The sequence below is a fragment of the Ceratotherium simum genome, chromosome 1 (assembly GCF_057802395.1).
Source record: "Ceratotherium simum simum isolate JZ-2026a chromosome 1, ASM5780239v1, whole genome shotgun sequence".
Lineage (NCBI taxonomy): Eukaryota > Metazoa > Chordata > Mammalia > Perissodactyla > Rhinocerotidae > Ceratotherium > Ceratotherium simum.
The window spans coordinates 26,286,410-26,310,088 of record NC_141900.1 but is presented as its reverse complement, the minus strand read 5'-3'; the positions used below and the strand labels follow the sequence as shown (position 1 = coordinate 26,310,088).

The following is a 23,679-nucleotide window of genomic DNA, read 5'->3' as shown; positions in this document are numbered from 1 at the left end:
AGGCACCATGTATGGGAAAACAGACATGAGAAATGGAAAAAGTAAAAGATACTTTGGCTTTCATTCCCTAATTAGGCAACAAAGACTTCCTATGACCCTATTTGGATAGGCAGAATGAAAGGAAGCAGAGATGCAGAGTGCCTATCACAAAGTTTATAAAATTAGTGTATAAGCATTGGTGTTCTAGGGCCTGGTCATCTAATGTGACCCTGAGCTGTGTAGAAAGGTCATTTCTACAATTACCCATCATTTAATTTAATTTAGCAAAACTCTAAAGTTTTAAGTTAACAAAAAGATTTGCGGAAACTATTTAAGTAGACATACCTTAATATATAATTATTGCTTAAAAATTTACTTAAAACCTTTATCTCACTTATATCTGTCTAATTTACTTGTTCCCAACAATTATGTTTAGACTACTCACAAAAACTTCATGAAATGTTGGACAAGATCAGCCTTCATCCTAAATTATTATTATTGTTATTTTGCTGGCAAATTTTGTAACAGAGATATTATGCAATTTTTTGACTTACAAACACAGGTAGAATAAAAGTTGTATGTCTGCCTTATATTTAATGTTGATAACTTTAAAGATATGTCTATTTTAGCTAAACCAACAAACTGAAACTAGCTTTGATACTGAGTATTTTCCCAGATCAAGTGAACTTGAAAAGTATTTGTGTTAGTTTCTGTATTTCTGAGAGTTTTAGGAATACTTAATTTATATAATCACCTTTTTGTTTTTAAGTAAATTAAATAGAGCTCCTTTACAAATTAATTTTAAATAATATCATCCTGAGGTAGAAAAATACCACACATCTACAATACATACATATAGACACACATAAACATACAGACAGATGTAAACAGAGAACTTATTGCTTCCACTCTAAAATTTTAGCCATGAATCAGGTACAATAACACAAAAATCTTGAGTTATAAAAGAAGTTGGATTCAAATTGTGTTTCTGGTGGATGGAATGAGTTAAGGTTACCTACTCATATGGGTAAAGCTTTTGTGCTAATATTTCTGGGGAAGACACTTAAGATGTGTATTAATCTTGACAAGTAATATGATGGAAGCTGTCAACCAGATTCGAGGCAAAGGAGCTTCTATTGCAGTTTGTATTGTTTAAAAGGACTCTTTTCCCTTTTTTTTTTTTTCAGAATTAAGAATTGGGAATGGTAAAGATAGGTAGACATTGAATTGTTTCTAGGGCTACATTTCTGGTTTTTCAAAGATTTTTAATGTAAAGATAGTCAATTTTAATCCCTCAAAGAATTGGGCTGCAGTCTAAATGATATCAAGGGGCTACTCTGCCCATCTAACTACACTATCTCCAATTTGCTTTTTTATATCAGGGAGAATATTTCCAACTAAGATGGAAATCAAAATACTTGTATGTTCTGGATTTAGAGCTGTTTAGATTTGGAATGTTTTGGTAAATCCTTTCATAAAGGCTTCAAAAAGTTTTCTTTCCATCTTTCTTTCCATTTAGCTTAGGGGAGGAGGCCTAAAAAACAATTTTTATCAGGCTCTGAATATCACCAGCAATTTCCAATGTAGAACAGGGGACTGGGAAAAGGACTGAACCGGTGGACCCAAATAAATGGGGGAACTGCAGACTGTTCTTGTTCAGCCCTAAAACACAATTTTATTCACCAAAGACCTCACACTGGACTTAGTACTGCTTAAGTCAGACCCAGTCCAATCCCAGACACAGTTCAGTTTCCAAGTCAGATTCAGTTGAACCCTGGACCCAGTTTGGTTCTTAAGTTGGATCCAATCTGTCTCTGGCTAGTAACTATCAGCAGTTACCAATGTGGAATTTGGGGAGGGATTCCAAACAAATGGGGAACTGTGGACTGAACCAAGGGCTAAAGGTTCAAGTTCTGGATGGAACAGTCTGCCAGCTTGAGCTGACATGCTAAGCTCTGGACTGGAAAACCAACTATATCAGGAGCTTAATGCACACAAAGCAGTTCTCAGAACCAAGAGGAACTTACTCATAGCCCTCAAAAATGGTGAGACAGACAGAGACCTCAAAGGGTTTGCAGGTACCACACCTGGGTTTCTTATTGTCCTCGAAGACATCAGAAGTTTACTTCAGATTCCACTGATTGCCACCAAATCTGTTAAAAAACAATCAACTGAGTAAATTTTAAAGATCTTATTAGATTTATTAAATGATTTGTAAGTGGGCAGCATCCACTTTATCAGATAGAAAGGAGCTCTGAGGAGCTGTACAAAATGAAAGACTTCTATAGGCAGAAGGAGGTGGCGCAAGAAAGTTATTCTAGGAAAGAGATGATTGTTTTAGGCAAGGTCATCTTCTTTAGGGGAATGGTAGGTGTCTATCAGGTGAATTACCTCACGAGTGCTCACCAGGTAATTCCAGAATGATTGGTTTAAGATCCCACTCCTAGGAGAGGTTGAAACTGTAATTAAGTTAGGTATTAAGTCTAGTTTGATGACTTGGCCTTAGCACATGTCACTCTATTTTGAGCCTGTTGTCTCCTTTTTAACTGTAGCCACCCTTATTCTTGTGTTAAGTAATGTTTCTTAGATTAGATTTTATTCTACACTTATTACATCTCATAGTTCTACTGATATAGGTTAGGGACAATCAACTTCTATGGACCAATTTTAGTCATTGATAACATGGCTCAGTCACTATCCTTAACAGGTCCCACCACATTAAACAAACACAGTCAGAGAAATACATTACAAGAAAACAAAACTATACACATAAATATCTTTCATAGAATCACATGCAAAAATCATTAAGAAATATTAGATAATTGAATCCAACACTGTATGAAAATAAATGAACTGTGAGAAAATGAGATTTATTCTAGGCATGCAAGGCAAGTGGAACATTTAAAAATTGATAATGTATTCTGAGTTCAAGGTAGTAGCATAGGAAGACTGAACTCACTTCCTCCCACAGCCACACTGAATCTACACCGACATATAGAGTAATTAATTTTGAAGAACTGAGGGCTGATTAAACAGCTTCTGCACAATAAACAATAGGGGGACCACAGAGAGCTGGATAGAAGAGAGAGAGAGACATGGTATCAATGGAACCCCACCACCATTGAGGTAACCTGCAGCAGTGAGAAATATCACTGAGTGGCCTGTGCACAGGCTTGCCTATCGTGGGGCACAGCAAAAAACAACAGTTGAAAGGGCACTTAGACTATAAAGGGCCAGCCCTGGTGGTCTAGTGGTTAAGATTTGGAGCTCTAACTGCCATGGTCTGGGTTCATTTCCTGGTCAGGAAACCACACCACTCATCTATTGGTTGTCATACTGTGGTGGCTGCATATTGCTGTGATGCTGAAAGCTATGCCACCAGTATTTCAAGTAGGATCAGGGTCATTCATGGGGAACAGGTTTCACCAGAGCTTCCAGACTAAGAAAGATTAGGACAAATGAACTGGCTGCCCACTTCCAACAAAATTTGCCGTGAAAACTTTGTGAATAGCAGTGGAGCATTGTCTGATGTCGCACCAGAAGATGATAAGATAGTGCAAAAATACCAGGAAGGATTCTCCTTTGCTGTATACAGAGTCGCTAGGAATCAGAATCAACTCAACAATACTAACAACAAAGATTATATAGGAAGAGAATCAATTTAGTAACCCTAGAGCGTCTGCCAAATGGACAGGGAATGGCTGGAAATCTCTCCAGGGTCTAAGGTGCTGATGTGTGCCATTTTTTGTGTTCCTCCTCCACCTTCATAACACAGGCAGGAGTGTGATCCAAAAATTCTAACTAGGCTGCTAAGTTCACCTCAGTATGCCACAGGCCCCTGGCCCACACCCCAACCATCCCCTCAAGGCAGCCCCAGTGCATTGTTCCCCAGGCCCCCTGCCCATGCCCACCCCACCTCCAACCATCCCTCTAAGGTGGCAATGGCACAGCATACCCCAGGATCTCCACTAGCCTGTGCCCATTCCAGTTTCAGTCATCCCACCAAGGTGGCCCCAGCACAGCACACCCTGGGACCAGTTCCCAGCACCAGCCATCCCATCTGGGCAACGCCAGCATGCTACACTCTGGGTCACTCTGGCTCCAGCCATTCCACCAGGGTGGCTCCAGTGCAGCATTCCCTGGGACCTCTCAGCCCACACATGCTCCAGATCCAGCCATCCAGCCAAGGAGGCCCCAGTGGGGCATGCCCTGGGACAACTCAGCCCCTGCCTGTACCAGCTCCAACTTACCTGCCAGGGTTGCCCTAGAGTGACTTACACCATGACCCCCTGTCACATGCCTGCTCCAGCTCTAGCTGTACCATCACAGTGGTACAGACAAACTGAACAAGGCACATCTCCATACTCCCCCAGCCCATGCCTGCTACAACTCCAGTCAGCCTGTCAAAGCTGCCTGGCACACACAGTCTACACAGGGAAGGCTTTTACACAAGATCACTCCTTCAAGACTGTGAGAGGTAGCTGTTTTGTCTAATTCATAGACACAAACACAGAAAGTCATACAAAATGAACAGACAGAGTAATATGTTTCAAACAACAGAACAAGGTAAAATCCCAGAAAATTGCTAATGAAATGAGGACAGGTAATTTACCTAATAAGATTTCAAAGTAATGGTCATAAAGATGCTCACTGAACTGAGAAGAAGAACAGAGGAACACAGTGAGAACTTCAACAAAGAGAAAATATGAGAAAGAAACAATCAGAGTTGAAGAATATAACAACTAAAACAAAAATGCATTAGAAGGAATCAAGAGCAGATTAGATGATGCAGAATAATGTATCAACAATCAGGAAGAAAATATAATGGAAATCACCTAATCAGAACAGCAAAAAGAAAAACCTAAGAATAGATTGTTTAAGGGACTTCTGGGACAACATCAAGTGTACTAATATGTGCATTATAGGTGTCCTGGAAGGAGAAGAGTGATAAAGGTGTAGAAAATTTATTTGAAGAAATAATGGCTAAAAATTCCCTAACTTGGGGAAGAAAGCAGACATCTATGTCCAGGAAGCACAGAAAGTCCTAATCAAGATGAATCCAAAGAGAGCAATGTCAAGATATATTATAATTAAACTGTCAAAAGATAAAGACAAAGAGAGAATCTTTAAGGCAGCAACAGAAAAACAAGAAGTCACATACAAGGAAATTCCCATAAAAATATCAGCTAATTTTTTGGGAGAAACTTTGCAGGCAAGAAAGGAGTGGCATAATATATTTAAAGAGTCAAAAGCGGAAAAAAAAACTTACAAGCAAGAATACTTTACTTGCAAGGTCATCATTCAGAAATGAAGGAAAGATAGTTTCCCAGACAAACAAAAACTAAAGAAGTTTATCACCACTACAACAGTCTTACAATCAATGTTAAAGGGTCTTCTTCAAGTGGACAAAAGCAGAAATATATGAAAAAAATATCACTTGTAAAGGCAAAGATTTAGTAAAGGCAATGGTTCAGCTAATTAAAAAGCTAGTATAAAGGTTAAAAGATGAAAGTAGTAAAATCAACTATAACTGCAATAAGTAGAGATACACGAAATAAAAAGTTGTAAAATATGATATCAAAAAGATAAAGTGTGTGGGGGTAAAAATGTAGTGATTTATAACACATTCAGATTAAGCAACTATCACCTTAAAATAGACTACTACATATATAGGTAGATACATATGAACCTCAAGGTAACCACAAAGCACAAAGCTACAATAGATACACAAAAAACCAAGAGAAGGTCCAAGCATAACGCTAAAGAAAATCATCCAACCACAAGGGAAGAGAGCAAAAGAAGAAGAAACCAAAAAAGAAACAAACAAACAAACTAGAAAGGCAAGCAGAAAACAAGTAACAACATGACAATTGGTACATATCTACCAATAATTACTTTAAATGAAAATGGACTAAATGCTTTAATCAATAGACAGTGGGTGGCTGAATGGATAAAAAAATAAGATCCATCTCTGTGCTGCCTACAAGAGACTCATTTCAGATTTTTAGACACACAGACTGAAAGTGAAAGGGAGAAAAAAGCTATTCCATACAAATGGAAATGAAAAGAATGCTGAAGTACCAATACTCATATCAGATAAAATAGACCTTAAAACAGACTGTGGGGCGGCCCCATGGCTTAGTGGTTAAGTGCGCACACTCCACTACTGGTGGCCAGGGTTCGGATCCCGGGCATGCACTGACACACCGCTTCTCCGGCCATGCTGAGGCCACGTCCCACATACAGCAACTAGAAGGATGTGCAACTATGACATGCAACTATCTACTGGGGCTTTGGGGAAGAAAAAAAGGAGGAGGATTGGCAATAGATGTTAGCTCAGAGCCAGTCTTCCTCAGCAAAAAGAGGAAGATTAGCATGGATGTTAGCTCAGGGCTGATCTTCCTCACAAAATAAACAAAAAAAGACTGTAACAAAAGACAAGGAGATTACATAATGATACATATGTCAATTCAAGAGGGGATATAACATTTGTAAATATTTATACACTCATCATAAGAGCACCTAAATATATAAAGCAAATATTAACAGACATAAAGAGAGAAATCAACAGTAATGCAATATAGTAGGGGACTTGAACATCCCCTTACACCAATGGATAGATCATCCAGACAGAAATAAAAAAGAAAACATTGGCCTTAAACTACACATTAGACCAGAAGTATTTAATAGATATATACAGAATATTCCATCAAAACTGAAGAATAGAAATTCTTTTAATTAATTTTCTAATAGTTTATAACATTGTGAAATTTTTGGTTGTACATTTTTGTTTGTCCATCACCATATACATGTCTCCCTTCACCCCTTGTGCCCACCCCCTACCCCCATTGCCCCTGGTCACCACAATACAGTTTTCTCTGTCCATGTGTTGGTTTATATTCCACATATTGGTGAGATCATACAGTGTTTGTCTTTCTTTTTCTGTCTTATTTCACTTAACATAATACCCTCCAGGTCCATCCATGTTGTCGCAAATGGGACGATTTGTCTTTTTTTATGGCTGAGTAGTATTCCATTGTATATATATACCACAATTTCTTGATCCAATCATCAGTTCAAGGGACACTTAGGTTGCTTCCACTTCTTGGCTATAGTGAATAATGCTGCAATGAACATAGGGGTGCATAAGCCTCTTTGGATTGTTGATTTCAGGTTCGTTGGATACATTCCCAGTAGTGGGATAGATGGATCATAGGGTATTTCTATTTTTAATTCTTTGAGGAATCTCCACACCATTTTCCATAGAGGCTGTACCAGTTTGCGTTCCCACCAGCTGTGTATGAGGGTTCCTGTTTCTCCACATCCTCTCCAACATTTGTTGCTTTTTGTCTTGGTGATTATAGCCATTCTAACAGGCGTGAGGTGATATCTTAGTGTTGTTTTGATTTGCATTTCCCTGATGATTAGTGATGTTGAACATCTTTTCATGTGCCTATTGGCCATCTATATATCTTCTTTGGAGAAGTGTCTGTTCATTTCCTCTGCCCATTTTTTGACCGGATTGTTTTTTTGTTGTTCAGTTGTGTGTGTTCTTTATATATTATGAAGATTAACCCCTTCTCTGATATGTTTTGCAAATATTTTCTCCCAGCTGGTGGTTTGTCTGATCTTCTTGATTATGGTTTCATTTGTCTTGTAGAAGCTCGTTAATCTGATAAAGTCCCACTTGCTTATTTTTTCTTTAGTTTCCCTAGTCTGGGTAGGCTTGGCATCCAAAAAGATTCCTTTATGACCAGTGTCAAATAGTGTGTTGCCTATATTTTCTTCCATGAGTTTTACAGTTTCAGGTCTCACCTTCAGGTCTTTGATCCATATTGAGTTAATTTTTGTGAATGGCGATAGCACATGGTCCACTTTCATTCTTTTGCATGTGGTTGTCGTTTTCCCAACACCATTTATTGAAGAGACTTTCCTTTCTCCATTGTATGTTCTTAGCTCCTTTCTCGAAAATTAGCTGTCCGTATATGTGTGGTTTTATTTCTGGGCTTTCAATTCTGGTCCATTGATCTGTGTGTCTGTTTTTGTACCAGTACCATGCTGTTTTGATTACTATTGCTTTGTAATATGTTTTGAAGTCAGGGATTGTGATGCCTCCAGCTTTGTTCTTTTTTCTTAGGATTGCTTTAGCTATTCTGGGTCTTTTGTTGCCCCATATGAATTGTAGTATTCTTTTTTCTATTTCTGTGAAGAATGTCATTGGGATTCTCATTGGGATTGCGTTGAACCTGTAGATTGCTTCAGGTAATACAGACATTTTAACTGTGTTTATTCTTCCAATCTATGTGCATGGGATGTGTTTCAATTTCTTTATGTCATCATCGATTTCTTTCAATAATGTCTTGTAGTTTTCATTGTATAGGTCTTTCACCTCCTTGGTAAGATTTATTCCTAGATATTTTATTCTTTTTGATGCAATTGTAAATGGTATTATCTTTTTGAGCTCTCTTTCTGTTAGTTCATTATTAGCATACAGAAATGCAACTGATTTTTGTAGATTGATTTTGTACCCTGCAACTTTGCTGTAGTTGTTGATTATTTCTAATAGTTTTCCAATGTATTCTTTAGAGTTTTCTATGTATATAATCATGTCATCTGCAAATAGTGAGAGTTTCACTTCTTCATTGCCTGTTTGGATTCCTTTTATTCATTTTACTTGTCTAATTTCTCTGCCCAAAACATCCAGTACTATGTTGAATAAGAGTGGTGAGAGTGTACAGCCTTTTCTCATTCCTGTTCTCTGAGGAATGGCTTTCAGCCTTTCCCCATTGAGTATGATGTTGGCTGTAGGTTTGTCATAAATAGCCTTTATTGTGTAGAGGTACTTTCCTTCAATACCCATTTTGTTAAGTGTTTTTATCACAAATGGATGTTGTATCTTGTCAAATGCCTTCTCTGCATCTATTTAGATGACCATGTGGTTTTTATTCTTTGTTTTGTCGATGTGGTGTATCACATTGATTGATTTGCAGATGTTGAACCATCCCTGCATCACTGGTGTAGATCCCACTTGATCATGCTGTATGATCTTTTTAAGATATTGCTGTATTTGGTTTGCCAATATTTTGTTGAGGATTTTTGCATCTATGTTCATCAGCAATATTGGCCTGTAACTTTCCTTCTTTGTATTGTCTTTGTCTGGCTTTAGTATCAGAGTGATGTTGGCCTTGTAGAATGAGTTAGGAATTGTTCCATCGTCCTCTATTTATTCAAATAGTTTGAGAAGGATGGGTATTAAATCTTCTTTGAATGTTTGGTAAAATTCACCAGAGAAGCCATCTGGTCCTGGACTTTTATTTTTGGGGAGGTTTTTGATTACTGTTTCAATCTCTTTACTTGTGATTGGTCTATTCAGATTCCCCATTTCTTCTTGGTTCAGTTTTGGGAGGTTGTATGAGTCTAAGAATTTATCCATTTCTTCTAGATTGTCCAATTTGTTGGCATATAATTTCTCATAGTATTCTCTTATAATCCTTTGTATTTCTGTGGTATCTGTTGTAATTTCTCCTCTTTCATTTCTAATTTTATTGACTTGAGCCTATTCTCTTAGTAAGTCTGGCTAAGGGTTTGTCAATTTTGTTTATCTTCTCAAAGAACCAACTCTTTGTTTCATTAATCCTTTCTACTGTTTTTTTTTTTGGTCTCAATTTCATTTATTTCTGCTCTGATTTTTATCATTTCTCTCCTGCTGATTTTGGGCTTTGTTTGTTCTTCTTTTTCTAGTTCTGTGAGGTATAATTTAAGGTTACTTATTTGGGCTTTTTCTTTTTTGTTAAGGTGGGCTTGTATCACTATGAGTTTCCCTCTCAGGACCGCTTTTGCTGCATCCCATGATTTGGTATGGCATATTTTCATTTTTGTTTGTTTCCAGATAGTTTTTGATTTCTCCTTTAATTTCATCAATGATCCATTGGTTGTTCAATAGCATGTTGTTTAATCTCCACATCTTTGTCACTTTCCCAGTTTTTTTCTCATAGTTGATTTCCCGTTTCATAGCATTATGGTCTGAAAAGATGCTTGCTATGATTTCAATCTTCTTAAATTTATTGAGGCTTGCTTTGTTTCCCAACATATGGTCTATTATTGAGAATGTTCCATGTACGCTTGAGAAGAATGTGTAGTCAGCTGTTTTTGGATGGAGTGCTCTGTATATGTCTACTAGGTCCATCTCATCCAGTTTTTCATTTAAATCCACTGTTTCTTTATTGACTTTTTGTGTGAATGATCTATCCATTGGTGTAAGTGGGGTATTAAGATCCCCTACTATTATTGTGTTGTGTTAATATCTCCTTTTAGGTTTGTTAATAGATGCTTTACGTACTTTGGCGTTCCTATGTTGGGTGCATATATAATTGATATGTCTTCTTGGTGGAGTGTCCCTTTTATCATTATATATTGCCCTTCTTTGTCTCTCTTAACCTGTTTTATCTTGAAGTCTACTTTGTCTGATATGAGTATGACAACACCTGCTTTCTTTTGTTTGCCATTAGCTTGGAGTATTGTCTTCCATCCTTTCACTCTGAGTCTGTGCTTGTCTTTAGAGCTGAGATGTGTTTCCTGGAGGCAGCATATTGTTGGGTCTTGCTTTTTAATCCATCCTGCCACTCTGTATCTTTTGATTGAAGAGTTCAATCCATTTACGTTTAGGGTAATTGTTGATATATGAGGGCTTAATGTTCCTGTTTTGTCACTTATTTTCCAATTCTTTTGCATTTCCTTTGTTTCTTTTCCCATTTGTTTTTGACTGCCAATTCAGTTTGGTTGTTCTGTCTTATGACTCTTCTAGTTTTCTCTTTGTTTATCATATGTGATTTTGTTTTGATTATTTGTTTAGTGGTTACCTTGAGGTTTGTATAAAAAAATCTTGTGTATGCGATAGTCCATTATCTGATGGCCTCTTATTTCCTTATACTAAGTCAATTCAATCTCTTTCCTCTTCCCCTTCTAAGTCATTCTTGTTACAACTTATTCTATCTTGTGTTGTGGGTCTGTGTTTACAGTGATGAGGTTATATTTATTTTTGGTAATTTCCTACCTTTGATCTTTGATTTTGGTATTTAAGCGGTTGCTAACCTATTTCAGTAAAGATCTACTGTTTTTCTGATTGTGTCTACGTATTTTTCTCCTTGCTCCAAGCTTTTCCCTTTCTCTTCTTTTTTTCAGGCCTGAGGGTCTTCTTGAGTATTTCTTGTAGTGGGAGTCTCGTGGCCATGAACTCCCTTAGCTTTTGTTTATCTGGGAAAGTTACTATTTCTCCATCATATTTGAAGGATATTTTTGCTGGGTAGAGTATTCTTGGCTGAAAGTTTTTGTCTTTTAGTATTTTGAATATATCATTCCAGTCTTTCCTAGCCTGTAAATTTTCTGTTGAGAAATCCGCTGAGAGCCTGATGGGAGTTCCTTTGTACGTTATCTTTTGTTTTTATCTAGCTGCCCTTAATATTGTTTCTTTGTCATTGACTTTAGCCAGCCTTACCACTATATGCTGTGGAGTGGGCCTTTGCATGTTGATGTATTTAGGCGACCTATTGGCATCACTTACCAGTGTTTCCTGCTCCTTCTCCAGATTTGGGAAGTTCTCAGCTATTATTTCCTTGAATAGGTTCTCTATTCCTCTTTCCCTCACTTCTCCCTCAGAAATACCTATAATTCTTATGCTGCATTTCCTAATAGAGTCAGATATTATTCAGAGACTTTCTTCATTTCTTTTTAGTCTTAGTGCTCTCTCCTTCTGCATTTGGAGCATATCTGTATTCCTATCCTCTATAATGCTAATTCTTTCCTCTATATTGTCAGCTCTGTTCTTTAAAGATTCCAGATTCTCCTTTATCTCCTCCATTGCATTCTTCATCTCCATCGGTAGTGATTGGTTTTTCTTTATGATTTCAATCTCTTTTGTGAAGAAACTCATCTCATTGAATTGTTTGTCCATGTAATCTTGTATTTCGTTGAGTTTTTTTATGATAGCTATTTTGAAATCTCTGTCATTTAGGTTATGGATTTCTGTGCCTTCAGGGTTGGTTTCTGGGTGCTTTTCATTTTCCTTCTGGTCTGGTTATTTCATGTACCTTTGCATTGTGGTTCCTGTATTCACTTTGTTTTTCCTCATCCTGGAAATATCTGGTTGCAGTTTCCATCTGCCGCCACCATGTGAGGGTTAAGGGCTGTGTAAACTGAGCCCCCTGCGCTCCGCCCCAGCTGCTCCCTGTCATTGGCCTGGCCACTCTGTCTGGTCTGGTCAGCTGAGCTGCAGTGTTGGGCATGCAGGGGGGACTCTCTCTTTTTCCCATTGGGTCCCTGGAGTGGGGGACTTCTCTCTTGTCCCTCATTATCTACTCTCCTGGGGTGCTCAGATGTTGATGGCACCCCTGCAGCAGTTCTGAGTCCTCTGTGTGGGAGTTTCCCACTGGCTGAGAGATCCTGAAGAGTTATGGTTTCTGCACAGAGGGCCATCCCTCCCCCCTTTCTGGGAGCTGCGTGGACCAAGATCGCTGATCTGATGGAGAGGGAGAGGATATCTCCTTATCTCTCCCCACTTCCTCCCCGGGCCCCAGCACATCCACTCTCAGATGTGTGGCAGTGTGGATCTTTCCCATCTTCCTTTCCACTGTTTAGGAACCCATTTTTGGCCCGTGACTGTCCCTTTTGTTGTACCTTATCAGGGGAAGAGTTTACAGGAAAGCTCACTCCACCATGATGCTGACGTCACTCTCTAGAAATTTTTTTCAAGTGCACATGGAACATTCTCCAGGACAGATCACATGTTAGGACACAAAACAAACTCAGTAAATTTAAGAACATTGAAAGCCTATCAAGCATACATTCTGACCACAATGGTATTAAACTAGAAATCAATTACAAAAGAAAACTATAAAAATCACAAACAACATGCTAGTAAACAACAAATGGGTCAATGACTAAATCAAAAGAGAAGTCAAAAAATACCTTGAGACAAATGAAATTGGAAACACAAATTTCCAAAATCTATAGGATGCAGCAAATCAGTTCTGAGAAGGAAGCTTGTAGTGATACAGACCTATTTCAGAAACAAGAAAAATCTCAAATAATCTAACTTTACACCTAAAGGGATTAGGAAAAAAACAAACAAACAAAGCCCAAATTTAGTAAATGAAAGGAAATAATAAAGATGAGAGATATAATAAAGACTAGAGTGGAAATAGATAAAATAGAAACTAATAAAGCTAAATTAAGCTAAAATCTGGTTCTTTGAAGTTCATAAAATAAAATTTTCAATGGCAAAAAAACAAAAACCAAAAAAGAAAAGATAAACAAAATTAATAAATCTTTATCCAGACTTGTGAAGATAAAAAAGGGAGAGGGCCCAAATAAATAAAATCAAATGTGAAAGAGAAGAACTTACAAATGACAGCAGAGAAATAAAAAGGATTGTAAGAGACTACTATAAACAATTGTATGCCAATGAATTGGAATACTTAGAAGAAATGAATAAATTTCTGAAACACACAACCTTCTAAGACTAAATCATGAAGAAATAGAAAATCTGAATAAACTAATTACAAATAATAAAATTAAAACAGTAGTTAGAAAACTTTCTCCCACAAAAAGTCCTGGACCAGACAGCATCACAGGTGAATTCTACCAAATATTTAAAAAAGAGTTAATATCTATCCTTTTCAATTTATTCTTTGGAATAAATTGAAGAAGAAAGAACACTTCTCTAAACATTTTATGGGGCCAGCATTACTTTATGCCAAACAAGACAAAGACAGAACAAAAAAAGAAAATTGCAGGCCATTATCCCTGATTGACATAGGTGCAAAAATCCTCAACAAAATATTAGCAAACTGAATTCAACAATATTTTAAGGGGCTCATATATCATGATCAAATGGGATTTATTCCAGGGATGCAAGGATAATTCAACATATGCAAATCTATCAACATGTTACACCACATTACATAATGAAGGATAAAAATTATATGGTCATCACAATAGAAGCAGAAAAAGAATTAGACAAAATTCAACATCCGCTTATGAAAAACACTCTCAACAAAGTAGCTATGGAAGAAACATACCTCAACATAATAAAGGCCATATTTGGCAAACCCACAGCTACCATCAAACTCAATTATGAAAAGCTGAAAGCTTTTTCTCTGAGATCAGGAACAAGACATGGATGCCCACTCTTACCAAGTCTATTTAACATGGTATTGAAAGTCCTATCACAGCAATAAGGCAAGGAAAAGAAATAGAATGCATCCAGATTGAAAAATAAGAAGTAAAACTGTCACTATTTGCTGATGACATGATACTATATATAGAAAACATTAAAGATTCCACCAAAAAACTGTTAGAACTAATAAACAAATTCAGTAAATTTGCAGCATACAATATTAATATACAGGAATTAGTTGTGTTCCTATACACTGATAAAGAGCTAACAACAACAAAAAAGAAGTTAAGAAAACAATCTCATTTACAATTGCTTAAAAAGATATCTGGCAATAAATTTAACCAAGGAAGTAAAAGACCTGTATTCTGAAATCTATAAGACATCTATGAAAGAAATTAAAGATGACACAAACAAATTACAGATATCCTGTGCTAAAAAAATGGAAGATTTAATATTGTTAAAATGTCCATGCTACCCGAACAATCTACAGATGCAATGCAATCTCCATCAAAATAGCAATGGCATTTTTCACAAAACTAGAATAAAGAACCCTAGAATTTGTATGGAATGGCAAAAGACCCCAAAGAGTAAACAATCTTGAGAAAGAAGAACAAAGCTGGAGGTATCATGGTCTGTGATTTCAAACTATACTACAAAGCTATAGTAATCAAAACAGCATGGTACCAGCGTAAAAATAGTCACATAGATCAGTGGAACACAATAAAGAACCCAGAAATAAGCCCATGCTATGACGTTAATTAATCTATGACAAAGGAGGCAAAAATATACAACGAGGAAAAGACAGTCTCTTCAATAAATGATGTTGGGAAAACTGAATAGCTGCATGCAAAAAAAATAAAACTGGACCACTATCTTACATCATATACAAAAATAAATTCAAAATAGATTAAAGATGTGAATGTAAGACCTGAAACCATATAACTCCTGGAAGAAAACATAGGCAATCATCTCTTTGACATGACTCCCAGTAATATTTTTTGGACTGATATCCTCAGGAGATGGAATCAAAAACAAAAATAAACAAGTAGGAATACATCAAACTAAAAAGGTTTTTCACAATGAAGGAAACCATAAATAAAATGAAAAGGCAACCTACTGAATGGGAGAAGATATTTGCAAATCATACATCTGATAAGGAGTTCATATGAAAAATCTATAAATAACTTACACATCTTAATATCAAAAAAAAAACCCAATTAAAAAGTGGGCAGAAGACTTCAATATACATTTTTCCAAAGAAGACATACAGATGGCCAAAAGACATGTGAAGTGAAAAGATGCTCAACATCAGTAATCATGAGGGAAATGAAAATCAAAATCAAATGGGATATCACTTTACATCTGTCAGAATGGCTATTATCAAAAAGACAAAAAAATAGCAAGTTTTGATGAGGATGTGTAGAAATGAGAACCCTCATACACTGTTAGTGGAAATGCAAATTGGTGCAGTCAGCATGGAAAACAGTATGGAGGATCCTCAGATAATTAAAAATAGAAAAACCATATATATATAACAAGTAGGAATAAACAAGTATATATGTATATACTTATATACAAGTATATATGAATATATATATATATATATTCACACACACACATATATACACAATGGAATATTACTCATAAAAAAGAATAAAATCTTGCCATTTGTGCCAACATGAATGAACTTGAAGTGTATTATGGTAAGTGAAATGTCAGACAGAGAAAGATACATACCATACAATTTAACATATATATGGAATCTATAAAACAAAACAAATGAACAAACAAAACAAAACAGAAACAGACTCATAGATAAAGGAAACACAAAGGTAGTTACCAGAGGGAGGAGGGCTTAGGAAGCAGGCAAAATAGGTGATGGCAATTATGAAATACAAACCTCCACTTATAAAATAAATAAGCTATGGAGATACAATGTACAGTATAAGAAATAAAGTCAATAATATTGTAATAACTTTGTATGGTGACAGATGGTAACTGGATTTTTCAGGGTAATCATTTCATGCTGTATATAAATATTGAGTCACTATGGTGTACACATGAAATATTAGGATATTATATGTTATTTGTATTTCAATAAAAAAAGAGATAGGGAATATAAGACAGTACCAAACAGAAGTTACAGAGCTGAAGAACACAATAACTGAACTGGAAAATACACTAGAGGGGTTATAAGAGCAGACTAAATAAAGCAGATGAAAGAATCACTGATCTGCAGGGCAGGGCAGTGAAATTTCCCAAAACAGAGAAGCAATAAGAATTTAAAAAAAATAAAGATACCTATGAAACAATATCAAGTGGAATAACATTTGAATTATAGGGGTCCTAGAAGGAGAAGAGGGAGAGACAGGGTCAGAGATGTATTTGAAGAAATAATGGTGGAAAACTTCTGCAACCTGGAGAAAGAAACAGACATCTAGATCCAGAAAGGTCAGAGTTCTAAACAAGATGACCCCAAAAAGAGTGACATGAAGACAATTACAATTAAAATGTCAAAAGTTAAAGAGAGAGAATTTTAAAAGTAGCAAGAGAAAAACAAATTGTTCCTTATAAGGCAACCCACATAAGACAATCAGCAGATTTCTCAGCAGAAACTTTGCAGGCCAGAAGATAGTAGCATGATATATTTAAGGTGCTAAAAGGAAAAAAAAAAAACCTTCCAACCAAGAATATTCTACCTGTCAATGTTATCATTCAGAATGGCAGGAGGGATGAAGAGTTTTGCAGACAACCATGAACTAAAAGAGTTCATTATCAGTAAACAGGTCCTAGAAGATATGTTAAAGGTACTTCTTTAAGATGAAAAGAAAGGGCATGAATCAGTAATAAGAAAACATATGAAAGTAAACATCTCACTGGTAAAGGTAAATATATAATAAAGAAGTGGATTAATAACTTATAAAGTTAATATTGATACCGAGCAAGGGCTTGATCTACTCACTGCAGGATAAAAGACCAATCAGGTAACAGTAGAGAAAGAAGTTTAATAAACGATAAGCTAGCATATCAGAAGATGGTGGACTATCATCCTGAAAAAGCCCATCTTAAATGGACTTGATTTGGAAATGGATTATATAAGGCAAATGGGACTGGGGAGGGGGCTCAGAAATGTCAGGTGACCAATGACCACAGAACGTTGGGCACTTCTCCATAGCAGTTCTGCTGAATGCAACATCCCCGAGGAATCTAAGAAAATCTCAATTACTTCTTTATCTGGGAGAGGAGGAATAGTTTGGGCAGAGGACATAAATTTTCTGCTAACAAGTTATTCTTTCTACTTGTCACAGATTAGTTTGCCTACATGCAGTTCTAAGCATTTTTCCAAAGCACATTGTGAGAATAAGACGGGGAGGGGAGCATGTGGCCTTGGGGGCTGAAGTTCTAAGAGTCCTCTGTGCAGGGGTGACTGTCTTTCATATTTCTTATGATGGGTGAAGCTTACAATTGGTCATTTTAGTTTCTCGATGCTCCTGTATGATGCTTAGTCAGGTGGAGGGCTGTCAGCAAGTTACTCTCTGATCAGTGGTCCTCCTGCTGTTCCTCAAGGCAAGCTCAGAAACTTCAGTTACTTTGTTTCCCACATTAACCTTGTGAGTACAGGCACAGTTTCACCTTAATCCAGGGAAACTTTAACTCCTTCATCCTCAGTTTCACTATGAAGGTTAAAAGACAAAAGTAGTAATAATAACTATAACTAAAATAATTAGTTAAGGGATACAGAAAATAAGACATAAAATGTGATATCAAAAAAAATAAACCATGGGCTGGAAAGTAAAATGCAGAGATTTAGAATTCATTCAAACATAACTTGCTATCAACTTAAAATAGACATATATATATGTTTATTGCAGCATTATGATATGGAAACAACTTGTGTCCATCAGTTGATGAATGGATAAAGAAATGTGGTGTGTATATAGAGTGAAATATTACTCACCCATAAAAATAATGAAATCTTGTCATTTTTTACAATGGATGGACTTTCAGGGTATTATGCTAAATGAAATGAGTCAGGTATAGAAAGGCAAATAACATATAATGTCACTTCTATGTAGAATCTAAGAAACAAAATGAAACCTGTAGATACATAAAATATATTGGTTGTTGCCAGAGAAGAGATGGGTGAGAAGGTCAGCAAAATGGGTGAAAGAAATCAAGAGGTACAAATTCCAACTATAAGATAAATGTCATGGGAATGTAATGCACAGCAACAGGAATATAGTCAATAATACACTTAGCACAATACACTCTAGGTCCACCCATGTTGCTGCAAATTGCAAGATTTCATTATTTTTTATGGCGGCGTAATATTCCATTGTATATAAATATATACCACATCTTCTTTATCCATTCATTCATCAATGGACACTTAGACTGTTTCCATATCTAAGTGAAATAAGTCAGAGAAAGGCAACTATTGTATAATTTCACTTCTGTGTAGAATCTAAAAAACAAAGCAAATGAACAAACAAAACAAAACAGAAGCAGACTCATAGATACAGAGGACAAACTCGTGGTTGCCAGAGGGGAGGAGGATAGGAGAATGGGCACAATAGCTTAAGGAGATTAAGAGGTACAAATTTCCAATTATAAAAAAATAAGTCACAGGGACATAATGTACAGCATAGGGAATATAGTCAGTAATATTGTAATAATTTTGTAGGGTGACAGATGATAACTAGACTTATTGTGATGATCATTTCTCAATGTTTACAAATGTTAAATCACTATGTTGTACACCTGAAACTAATATGGTATGTCAACTATTCTTCAATAGAAAATAAAAAAATAAAAAGGCATAAAAAGAAAACCAGAAAAATGCAATCGAGACATCTACCAGCTTCTTTAGCTTTACTAATTTCATGCTGCAAAGCCTCAAGGGGATTTATCAGCAGAAAAAATAATCCACTTCTCTAATGGGCATAGTAAAACTAGTGGTGATGTCACTGCCCTAATTCTCTTTATACATTTAACCAGGCCACATTTCATTTGCCCGTCTAGATGAGGCTCACAGAATCTTCTGATGGTGGGTTCAATCAGACAGGTATACAGAACTGCAGCAGCAAAAGGGTAATTATTGTTCTTTATCTGTTCTGCTGCTGACCTTTCTATTACTTCTTGACACAATTTCCTCAACTTTTTCCCTGTTATCCATTTTTAGTGAGAAAAGTAGATGCCCTTTTTCCTCTGAAACTTTTTATAAAACACTTATTTCCTCAATCATATTAGGAAATGGGTTTTCAATTTCCAATTATTGGTGGAAGAAAGATAATATATATTCTTCCTATATTATTGGATGATATTTTTCCCGAGTGTAAAATTTCACAGAGGAAGAGTGGTTGATTTTAATTTGGGAAGGATTAATTCTGGTAGTCAAAACACTGAAACAGATGTCTCAACTATATTTGTGTTTTCCTTTTGAAACTAACAATCAGCTGCCTAAAACCCAAACTGCAGACTGTAGAGGGAGGAGTGTATCCCCAAGATATCTGAGGAAGAGTTACAGGCTGTGGGTCCCACTCCTGGGCTGAGATAGTGTTGTCCTCAGCTTAGTTGTGAGATGTTAGGCAAATGGCCCAGGAACCTTAATTTTTTAATCCATAAAAGCAGAAAATAAGATGAATAAGTACAGCATAGGATCTTGAGGAAGATAAAATATGGCAAAGCAACAGAACAATTGCTAGGATGCTCTCAGCTTCAAATAAAAATTCGATATTATTCTGCCACCACTATTAATAATTCCCCAAGTTAAATATGCACTAAGCTGTTTACATTAAACTCAGGCAACTGGAAAGAGAAGAATTAGAACGAATAGGGAGGCAAGTTGCCTTGTGTGGTATACATAGCATTTCCTTGTCTATCTGGTGTACCAGGTGGGCTCTTTGGTGTGGCTTGATCATAGTCATCTCCATCTACCAAAGCGTTTCAGATATTTACCCAGTGCCACACAAAAACTCTTCTGTTCTCCCTCTATTCACTCCACAAACGGCTTTGCAGTATACACACGTGCTAGTCATTGTAACGGTCCTTGCTTCACTTTGACCACACATATAGACTCGGTTAGCAGACCAGTTTCACAGTTTATTGGACTGTTTTTAAATTTTGCACAATGCACTCCAGCTTCTCTCTGCCAGTGAGAGTGAGATTTCAGAGAAAGATTTTTTGCATTGTGTCCCATACTTGGATATTGATACTAAGGCATCAAATCTATTTGCAGATTTGTCTACTGCTTCGGCACTTCAAAATTCAGGACTGTTAATAAATTAACACTGTAATTTAAAAAATATTACAAGAGTATAAACTGTATTTGAAACTTAGAAATTCCTCCTGAAATATCTCTGCATCATAACCACTTTTAAACTCCTCCCAGAAAAAGGAGCCAATATTTTCTTCTTCTTGATAAGGGCTTTTGAATTTTAACATCTAATACGTCAGAAAATGAAAAGTGACAAAAGTTTAATCTCTGTAAGATAAAATGTAGACAAAGCTGTTACTGCTTGACTTCAGAAAGGCCAGATGTATTTTGTGTATATTGCTCTTTTTTATTACTTTGTAGCTGCTTTAAAACTCTAAGTAACATTTATATAATATTTGTCCATGAATAGACTGACTGTGACCTCCCTAAGAGTAATCAAGTTTAATTTTTTCTTGATTTGTCTTCAGTGTCTAACACAGACACAGCCAGTGAGAAGCAAGATGGTGGAGGAAACAGTGGATTGGAGCCAGAGACTTCTCATTGTTCAATTTCCCTCTCCGCATCTCAGTTTCCATGAGAAATTAATTGCTATGTACATTAAAGCAGATGATGTTTGGGAAAACAAAACAACTAAAGCCTTGTCTGGTAAATGGCAGTGACCGTGTAAACCTAAGTTCCTCTCTCTGACACTTAGAACTTTAGGAGATCAATTTCAACTTGGAGAAGCATGTACTCCAAGCATGACTGAAACAAGATGAGATTCTCCATAGAGCTCTGAACCAGGGTTAAAATAAAATATATATATAATATTCATTTATATATTTATTTAAATTCCACATATATTCATATAAAATAAGTGTGTATTAAAATACATAAACATACACACAAGCATATACAAGTTGTTTGGAACTAAGTAAAAATTCTTAAATGTATGAATAGACACTGAAACTGAAAAACTGAAGTAATGTATCTCATAAGACGATAATAGTAACGGTCACTTCTCACATAGGTCATGCACAATAATTAGCGTAGATATTAACTCTTCACCACACCTAAGGTCAAAAATTTGTTTTATTTAGAGTAAACACAAAAATGGTGGGCAGAGATAAAGTTGGGTTTATGGTTGCAGTTTGGCTGAGATTCTAAGCTCTTCACCTCATGCCTCATAGGTGTCTAAGGGGTCAGTCGTGCATGAGAAACCTGACCTGCTTCTGGGGGTGCATTGCTCACTCTACAGGGCAGCCTGATCCTATGGGCACAGGGAGTTCAAATATTTGGTACAGATTTTCCTCAAATTATGTTTCCGTTACTTTCTTACAGAGCATACACCTCCAAGATTGTTTTTGTGTGTGTGAGGAAGATTAGCCCTGAGACAACATCCGATGCCAATCCTCCTCCTTTTGCTGAGGAAGATCGGTCCTGGGCCAACATCCATGCCCATCTTCCTCTATTTTATATGGGGTGCTGCCACAGCATGGCTTGACAAGTGGTGCACTGGTGGCGCCCGGGATCTGAACCCTTGAACCCTGGGCTGCTGAGGTGGAGCACGCGCACTCAACCGCTATGCCACCAGGCTGGCCCCAAGATTGTTTTTTAATATTCTAGTTGGATACTCAATACAGAGAGATCAAATTAATTTAGGATTGTATAACAAAAATTCTAGAAATAGAATTTTGATTTCTCTTATTTAAATGATTTACTTTTTATGGTTGCTTCAGTCAGCAACTCTGCAAATTTCCAACATATGTTGATGGATGACACTATTCGTTGTTAGGAAATGTCGTGACCTGAGTTGTGGCAACTTCAATATAAGTTACCAATTCTTTTGAATCACAGTTGTGAATTCTTAGCTTTCCGGTAAATTAATGAATCATAAGAATTAATAATCTCCAAATTTATAAGCCATGGGTCTTCCTCTGGTTAGTTAGCATAATAAGTGGGTATACATAAACATTAACACAAACTCTCAGTAAACATTTATTATATCATTTCAGACAGTTGTATTCCATGAGTGATTCATTTACTCCAAATCTCTCATTGGTCATCTAGGTGAAATCTCATGGACAACACAACCTGGGTGGCCAATGACACTGGACAGTCGGATTTCATCCTTTTGGGAATCTTCAGTCAATCCAAGCACCCAACTCTTCTTTGGGTGGTCATTTTTGTGCTTCTCCTGATAGCCTTGTCTGGAAACACCATCCTGATCTTTCTGATATACTCTGATGCCCACCTCCACACCCCCATGTACTTTTTCATCAGTCAGTTGTCTCTCATGGACATGATGTACATTTCTGTCACTGTGCCCAAGATGCTTATGGATCAGGTCATAGGTGTGAATAATATCTCAGCCCCCAAATGTGGGATGCAAATGTTCCTCTATGTGACGCTAGGAGGTTCAGAATGTTTCCTTCTAGCTGCCATGGCCTATGATCGCTATGTAGCCATTTGCTACCCTTTCCATTATCCTATCCTCATGAACCATAAGGTATGCATCCTTCTGGCATTTGGCTGCTGGTTTCTGGGATCTTTGGATGGCTTCATGCTCACATCTGTCACCATGACTTTAGCCTTCTGTAAATCCCAAGAGATCCATCATTTCTTTTGTGAAGTCCCTGCTGTATTGAAGCTCTCCTGCTCAGACACTTCCCTCTATGAGACACTCATGTACTTGTGCTGTGTCCTTATGCTTCTCATTCCTCTGACAGTCATTTCAAGCTCTTATTTTTTCATCCTGCTCACTATCTACAGGATGAACTCAGCGAAGGGCCGAAAGAAGGCCTTAACCACTTGTACCTCCCATATGACTGTGGTCATCCTCTTTTATGGGGCTGGCATTTACAACTATATGCTTCCCAGCTCCTACCATACCCCTGAGAAGGACATGATGGCATCTGTCTTTTATACCATTCTCACTCCTGTGCTAAACCCTTTAATCTATAGTCTCAGAAATAAAGATGTCACAGGGGCTGTAAAGAAAATGTTGAATGTGGGAACTGTTCTTCAAGAAGCTATAAAATAGAAAATTTTGATAATAATGTGCTTTTCTTTCTCTTTACACATAAGAATTTTAGAAACATATGCCAATGATATTTCTTAAACCCTCATACCATGGTGTCTCGTATCATAGTCATACCTCTTTTAGGAATTGCTTCAATGTATTATAAATATCTTTGATTCTATACTCCTTCTCCATTCAAAATGTATTATGCTATTGTATTGTTTTGATGTAACACTTACTGAAGTTGATAACTGCACTCTTGTTTTATGGAATATTCACATTTTGTAAAATACATAATAAAATATTTAG

General features: G+C 36.6%; 1 protein-coding gene across 1 annotated transcript; it reads left to right on the top strand.

The window, feature by feature from the left end:
* The first annotated feature begins 22,428 nt into the window (after positions 1-22,428).
* On the top strand, positions 22,429-23,437 carry LOC101400388 (olfactory receptor 2T29-like). Its single transcript, XM_004439347.2, has one exon. It carries the CDS (start codon positions 22,429-22,431, stop codon positions 23,389-23,391), a length of 963 nt encoding a protein of 320 aa, XP_004439404.2. The 3' UTR covers positions 23,392-23,437.
* The last annotated feature ends 242 nt before the right edge of the window (positions 23,438-23,679 follow it).